The 7,248-nt window shown below is 41.4% G+C and overlaps 3 protein-coding genes across 6 annotated transcripts in view; 1 reads left to right on the forward strand and 2 right to left on the reverse strand.

The window, feature by feature from the left end:
* Positions 1-319, reverse strand: part of cbfa2t3 (CBFA2/RUNX1 partner transcriptional co-repressor 3) — a 15,661-nt gene extending 15,342 nt beyond the window's left edge. Inside the window, exon 1 of the mRNA XM_010778284.1 lies at positions 266-319. Coding sequence (XP_010776586.1) covers positions 266-319 — 54 coding nt within the window. The remainder of the gene's footprint in view (positions 1-265) is intronic.
* A 1,799-nt stretch (positions 320-2,118) lies between these two features.
* pabpn1l (PABPN1 like, cytoplasmic) lies at positions 2,119-6,084 on the forward strand. Of its 3 annotated transcripts, none has more exons than XM_010773081.1 (6): positions 2,119-2,457; positions 3,401-3,554; positions 4,053-4,120; positions 4,200-4,306; positions 4,440-4,527; positions 5,386-6,084. In XM_010773081.1, the coding sequence occupies exons 1-6, from the start codon at positions 2,386-2,388 to the stop codon at positions 5,713-5,715; spliced, it is 819 nt and encodes a 272-aa protein (XP_010771383.1). In that variant the 5' UTR covers positions 2,119-2,385; the 3' UTR covers positions 5,716-6,084. The 3 variants fall into 3 exon arrangements, with proteins under 3 accessions (XP_010771383.1, XP_010771390.1, XP_010771396.1); XM_010773088.1 differs by having other exon boundaries at positions 2,121-2,457; positions 3,401-3,533; XM_010773094.1 differs by having other exon boundaries at positions 2,123-2,457; positions 3,401-3,521.
* Positions 6,085-6,121: 37 nt separating this feature from the next.
* trappc2l (trafficking protein particle complex subunit 2L) overlaps positions 6,122-7,248 on the reverse strand; it is a 3,045-nt gene continuing 1,918 nt past the window's right edge. For both annotated transcript variants that reach the window (XM_010773063.1, XM_010773071.1), the window contains 2 exons: positions 6,375-6,454; positions 6,122-6,282 (listed from right to left, as the gene is read on the reverse strand). In XM_010773063.1, coding sequence (XP_010771365.1) covers positions 6,237-6,282; positions 6,375-6,454 — 126 coding nt within the window. In that variant the 3' untranslated portion in view covers positions 6,122-6,236. The remainder of the gene's footprint in view (positions 6,283-6,374; positions 6,455-7,248) is intronic.

Below are 7,248 nucleotides of genomic sequence, written 5' to 3' on the forward strand. Positions count from 1 at the left end.
ATCACCAAATAGTCAGAATAAGAGTAACAACCCAATACAATAAAGTGTATTAGTTCTAAATTGTAAGCCTCTAAAACATTGGTGTAAATAGTACAGGTTTTATTGAAACTTTAACCTTAATTCAAAGTACAGTATACAAATCATCAAATACTTTTGTGAGAGGTCAAGTATATAGATACTAGAATATAATGTTAAATGTCAGGTTCTTCAGAAACGTTAGGGGACACATGTTGACATTCTGCATAGCAGCTGCAGAACTCCGTACAGGGAAGGTCAACAGAGAGGCACTGGCACTTTCCACTCTCTCCACACTTTGCATCTTTGCAATACAAGTGAGTAATGTCTCTCACTTCTGTAGGTGCTGGGGGTTTTGTAAATAGCACTGGTTGAATGGCCCCATCTCTGACAATCCACCCCTTGCCAACAGGACTCCATAACAAGGGTTTGGGTTCCTGTGAACCATATCGCTGTCTGAAACATTGCTCTTTACATGTTGTTGAAATGCATCCTCTGTTGGCGGCAGATTTTTCGAGGCTGCATCTGTTGTTGATGCAATAATGAACCTCAGTTCATCCAAGTTAGTGCACATCAGTCCAATTTCCTTTTTTCCATATAGCAGAAGCGCAAATTCTCTTGCAACTGGCAAAGATTCTTCGAAGCTGGCAGAGAGTCCAAAATGGGCCAGATCTTTGAGCTCGTTGAGATGGGTCTTGAGTTTGGTGAATGCTGCCCTGAACACTCTGGTCAGGGTCACAACGACCTGCTGATGCTATTGTCTTTCCTATTCTGTACAAACCACTTGTTGTGCCACAGCCAGTGAGTGCACGACATGCTGGTAGACAGTTAGACATGTATTTTCCAATTTTCTCATGGTGTTGATGGGGACATATCTCAAAAATAATCAGCTCACCGGTGATTTGCAGCTGGCGTGGTTGACCGTGCATGCGTGGTGAACTGCGTGTTAGAAAAATGGACACACCTACGTCAATCAAGTGCCAAATGCCAGTAAGGATAGATGATAGGCTAACCTTTTTTGTGATCTACCCACACTACCTTGACGTATTGGGCACCCCATGGTCTACAGAAATGTGAAAGCCACTGACATAAACTCAACAAATCAAAAACCAGCTCCACTCAACTATTTACAATTTAAAAACATATATTTATATACACAGTGTATCTCAAACGAGTGCAACCATCTTCTATTCAGTCACAGCTTAATTTGATCTAATTAAATCTGTTGACAGACAGTTATGTTACCAGCACAATGAGACATGAATTAGAGTCTTAAACTTAGCTCAAAGTTGTAGATTGTTATTTTATATTCTGATATCCCAAAGTTACCAGTTGATTTAAAATCCTGCAGTTACTCCTTATTTTGTTGTTTGTATAGACATCTTTATATTTTCATTAAAATAAACATAGTTTTAGAGTGGTTCTACTGATACACATTGTGGTTTTTAATGTTTTAATGTGAGCGTATAGTTTTTAAATGCACTGACCAAGAAAATACATTCCTCACTGAAAGCACTTTAATATAGTACATATTACTTAGTAGACGCTTTTATCCAAAGAGACTTACATACTCAATACTGTGGGCAATCCCCACAGGAGCAATTTGGGGTGAAGTGTCTTGCCCAGGGACACAATGACATGTAGTGGGGTTTGAACCTGATCCCAACACCACTCTATCCACTGCGCCACACGCCTCCTAGTAAAAGCACAGGTTTAAATAAATAATGGCTGAATATAATTCAGTCACACGGTCGAGGCTTAGCCTAGACTGGAACATAACAGTTAATGTTATTAGTAACACCTGTCCTGAAATACCAGTCAAAATGTCTGCTGTGAAAACAAGCCTGTTATCCACCCCTTTAAATACCATACATAAAACATTAACACTTGACAGTTTTGCAGCAGGAGTGAGTAGTGAGTTTAAATGACCATGTGACACGCATGGAAAACACACTTTTTGTGACAATTAAATGTAAAAAGTCTGTTTTACATTGAAGCATATTACCATTTACTGTAGAATAAATGTAGATCAAAACATTATTATAGGCTGGTTGTTTTAACTAGCTTGGGGTTGAGGTGGGGAGAAGTGAGGGTGCTAGGGGCAGAGAAGGGGAGGGCTCCTTGATGATACGCCAATGGGAGGAAGTATCCTCATCCAGCGTCCCTCTCACGTGTGCGCCACTGTCAATCAATCCACCACGTCATGAGTCTCATTCACAGGTGATATCTATTAGCTTATCTCCTATATGCTGTCAGCTGTCTCTTCCTGCGGTCTATCAAACCTTTTCCTTCCTGTGGTGGGAGAAATTGTAGGTGGAGGGTTTGGCAAGCTGCAGTCCGCTTTGCAGATGCCATGGTTGAGCAGTGAGCATGGCGGAAAATCATCTGGAGTACGGCTACCTGGAGGGCGAGTCCATCGTGGAGCATTTCGCCGACGACGCGGTGGGTATCATCGTTTTAAACTGAATGAAAAGGCTGCCGTCCCGTTTGTTTGCACGCACGTAACCTATAGTACGGCGAACAGATGAGGGCTGTGATGTTGGACAAGCAAGTGCAAACATAAGCTATGCTATGTGTGTCGTTTTATGACTGATAAACGGTATGTGCATAAAGACCGACATCATTGAATCACATCCAGTATAACATGCTGAGTGAGTGTTCGGCTTGGAGCCAATCAGGTGCACTAAATGTCCTGGGTGAGGTGTTGAACACAGGGTGGCTCAGTCACTGAAATAAGTGATGGTAAAACCCCGTTCTACCTGTCCTGAAACCCCAGGCCAGCTACATGTTGTACTATGACTTGAACTGATTACATTATTAATATATGTTTTCATTAAATTAGTAATTTGGTGCTTCAGGAGATCTTAATGCTACATTCACAATTGTGTAAAGTAAAAGATGTCCATAGTCATTTTATTTAACTGAATTTCCCCCTGGGGGATCAATAAAGGGCTATCTTCTTCTTCTTTATGATAGCAAACCACCCTTGTTAAAAAAACTGCAAGCTACACATACGTCACCAGAAAATCTTTACATTTTCTTTTTGAATCAACACAATGTATCGAAATGGTATCAAAATCAAGATGGCCTGAGGCAATATGGGCTACTCATGTAGTGTTGGTGATCCCCAAATCTCCTATAGGTGTTATTGTGCTGAGATCTGGTAACTCTGAAGGCCACAGCATATAATTCCCATTCATTCTTAAATCATCCAGTGACCTTGTTGAAGCATCTTTATCCAATAAGATTCTGCACTAAATTATTCAGGTTTCAAGGTTATCACGTATTCCTTTATTTGTTCCAACCAGTCAGATTTGTGTATGTCTTTTTCTGTTTTAGTCAACACTGTATGACTTCATGCTCTGATTTTGTGCTTGTTTCTCAGGAGCTAGCGGCCATCAAAGCCAGAGTTCATGAGATGGAGATGGAAGAAGAGTCGGATAGACTGGAGGAGGAGAGGTGTGATGCAATTGACATGCACCTCCTAACCAGTAGCCCTCGGCCTGGTGAGACAGCCCGTGCGTTTCATTCACCTCCTGGTTTGTTACTGTGTCACTTTGTGTAGTAAGTTACTTGTAATGCATTTGGGAAGCCTCAACAGCTTATTTTTAGCCAGTTGTGTGTGTAGCATCGCAGCCTCCAGGCAGGTGAGGTAGCTGCATCCTTCACCATCTGGCTAACACCTGGGACACTTCTCTGTGGTCACAACAGTGTTCACATGTGCCTCATCACTGCCCAATGAGACGAAGTAGTGAGCTCCAGAGGACCAGAAGGGGTCCTCCTTCCTGCCTGCAGCTATTTTTTGCCTGTGTGCGTGTCCTCACCCACTTTCTCCCTTTTGGTTCCTCCTCAGACCAGAGATGCCATCAGAGGGGAGCTAGATTCTGACATATACTATCTAAGATGGCGCAAGCGATGGATATAATGACGGAATTATCATTGTGTTCATGACACTTGGAGTGACCCCCTATGTAGGCAGTATTTTCTCTATGCTGCAAACATAAGAGCAGTGGTTACAGTTTTTGTTTCCTTCACAGGACCATTCTACAACATGACTCCAGAGGAGAGGATGGATGCAGACAACAGATCAGTCTATGTAGGAAATGTAAGATGTAATGTATTTTTCTTTTATATGAGAAGGTTTTTCGCACCTCTGATCTGACAATACTGTTTAATTGTAACAGGTTGACTATGGAGCTACTGCAGATGAGCTGGAGATCCATTTCAATGGCTGTGGTCCCGTCAACCGAGTGACCATCCTGTGTGACAGGTTCTCAGGCCATCCAAAGGGGTGGGTAACACTCCCGCTTACAGTTAATACTTTTTTTTTTATACCTGACACTGTTTGACCATAAAATACTGCTTTTAAGCGTGTTGGCTTTAAATTTATTCTTTTTCTGCCTTTTTTTCTTCCCCTTACACAGTTTTGCTTACATCGAGTTCTCTGATCCAGATTCTGTTCACAGTGCTGTTGGTTTGCATGAGACCTTGTTCAGGGGAAGGGTCCTTAAGGTGAGGAGCATTAAACTGCACGGTAGTCTGTATGAAAATCTCAGACAGTTAGTTACTCATCGTCAGTCACATCTAAATGATGCACACACAGCATACAGAATACATCTTAGTACGACTAACACTGGATTTTAGCATAACTTGGTGGTGGAAAAGGTGCTTGGATAGGGTTTTCTTATTGTTAGGAATAATATCACTGTATAGATACTATCTCAAGTACAAGTTTGCATTCAACATCTTGAGTTAAAGTGCATAAGTATCAGCATGAAAATAAACCTTAATTATTTGGTACGCAGAATAACTAAAATAAATAATCGTTCAGATCATCATTCATATGATTATTTAAAATTGTATTCATATAAATCTAAAGTAACAAGTTGTCAATATTTATCTTTTGAAATGTATTGGCATTGAATACTCTAAGTGCGTTTTTAGATAAATATTCACGTAAAATGAGAACCTCAAAATTGTACACAATTAAATGTACTTAGTTACTTTCCAGTAGTGGGACATATCAATTATCCTGATTCCTCCTTAATTGATTTAAACCCCAAGGACCTGGTTTCCATTCTGGCACGGTAAGGTTTGACACATGTCATCCCTCTGTCTAAAAACAAAAAAAGGCACTGGTTGCCCATTTAATAATTAAAATAAAAACTCCTCCAAAAAAGACAATTTGGTCATGTGTACTTCAGAAACTGTAATATCGCTCCGTCTGGTAGATATAGAAACAACCACAAGAGTTAATGTTATTTGGGTTTGACTCAATTGTAACTATTAGGACATTTAAGGTTTAGCTATTCATCAAACGATAATCAAACCATCCTAAACATTATTGTAAAAGTCTTCATTGACTTGCAGGTAATGCCCAAGAGGACTAACATGCCAGGCATCAGCACCACGGACAGGGGAGGACACAGAGGGGGCCACACCAGAGGCAGGGGCCGTGGTTTTCGTCCGCCCCGATACCAGAACAACACTCGCGGTAGGTTCCGGTACCAGTCGACCAGGCCACAACACCAAACCCCCCACCCTTACTACGGAGCGCCTCCAGTGGGGAAGAGACAGTGGGGACACATGGACTACCACGAACAGATGCCTAAACGTTACCCGTGTCTTCTCCTCATCACTCCCCCATCAGAGGAAATGGGGCCAGGTTCAAGTGGTCCGCACTACCCTCAACAGCGCTAGCACTAACCACAAAATGCACACTAAATTTGGTGAAAATTACTAATTATTTTAAAGAAATGTTTACAGGCATTACTGAGTTGAGTATTATGTGAGAGCCAGAATGGAGAAAGAGATGACTTTCTAAGTTGCATCAGGGATTCAGGATGTGAAGAGAAGAAGACTGAGTCCAGAGGTGTTGCATTATTAGCTTATGTTGCTGTGGATGCATGGGACAATCCTCAAATAGTTATGCAGTTGCATCTCTTACTGTTTTTACAAATTGGTTGAGAACATTTTGTGTTGCTGCCTGCAATGTCTTGTATAAAGTCTCCCTATGTATAACTTAATTTCTTTGCTATGTTAGAAAATAAATAAAACAATGATCTGTGATCCATTTGTAGTAAAAAGTGACACGCGCACGGCATGATAATCAACAAATGTAGTTTATTATGCATTTAAATCATCAAGGCAACATGTTAACAATAGTTGGGATTAGGGGTGTTCTGTACAGTGGAGGTTCAGGGGAAGAGGGGGAAGAAGTGTCAGCCAGCTTGCACCATCATTCCAGATACAATGCCATCGAAAGCCCTGAAGAAGGATTGATCAACAATTAAACAATGCTAGATTTGGATGATATAAGTGACAACATTTCTTGAAAATCTAGTCAAGCCTTAACTCACTTGGACTGAATGGTGTCCCCTGGAGTGTGGAATGGGTTGCACATTACATCAGTGAAAGAGTTGTGTAGTTTTCTGAACATCTGGAAAAGAACAAGTAATTCATTAATAAACAACCCACACACACCTTGTAAAGTTTCATCATAAATGTGTGCATCTTACAGTCAGGTATATTGATAATTATGTTTAAAATGTGTGTGGTAAGGATTTTGCACAAGGGACTGATTAACAACTTGCCCAGATAAAAGCACTGAGAAAATATAGGGGAGCTCTTTGCTACTCTCCCAGTTTTAAAATACATTGTAAGCTGAGGCATCAGGAAGTGGCCGTTTCTCAATCGCGAGGTATTGGCTTACAAGCCAATATTTCAAGTGGCGCAGCAAGACCGTTCCAATGTCCAGCATACTTGGAATTCCACCGAGGCCCGTCCTTGGTTTGGGGGAAATTTCGAGGCTGTACATGGGTAGACTTTGGCCGTTTCTCAATCGCGAGGAAACTGGCTTCCAAGCAATATTTCAAGGATACTACATCGAGTGCCGCCGAAGGACTGTTCCAATCTCCAGCATACTTGGAATTCCACCGAGGCCACGTCCTTGGTTTGGGGTTAATTTCGAGGCTGCACATGGGTAGACTTGCTCCCCAATGCACGGCCAATTTCAAAAACCCTTGCGGAGAATGGCTGAACCGACGCAGCATTTAAATGTAAGTATGTAGTGGCGTAGAACATGTGTTGGTAAATATTAGGGGTGCACCGAATGGGAAATTCTTGGCCGAAACCGATAAAGAAAATAGGAAACAGTTGGCCGAAAACCGAATGCCCGATGACATGCTGGTAGACAGTTAGACATGTCTTTTCCAATTTTCTCATGGTGTTGAT

Source organism: Notothenia coriiceps, unplaced genomic scaffold, assembly GCF_000735185.1.
Source record: "Notothenia coriiceps isolate Sejong01 unplaced genomic scaffold, NC01 NC01_scaffold00000339, whole genome shotgun sequence".
Classification (NCBI taxonomy): Eukaryota; Metazoa; Chordata; class Actinopteri; order Perciformes; family Nototheniidae; genus Notothenia; species Notothenia coriiceps.

Coding starts and splice junctions, on each gene's coding strand:
- pabpn1l (XM_010773081.1), top strand. CDS start 2,386: ATGGCGGAAAATCATCTGGAGTACGGCTACCTGGAGGGCGAGTCCATC. Junction 3,555..4,052: donor TGCGTTTCATTCACCTCCTG/GTTTGTTACTGT, acceptor TTTCCTTCACAG/GACCATTCTACAACATGACT. Junction 4,307..4,439: donor TTCTCAGGCCATCCAAAGGG/GTGGGTAACACT, acceptor CCCCTTACACAG/TTTTGCTTACATCGAGTTCT.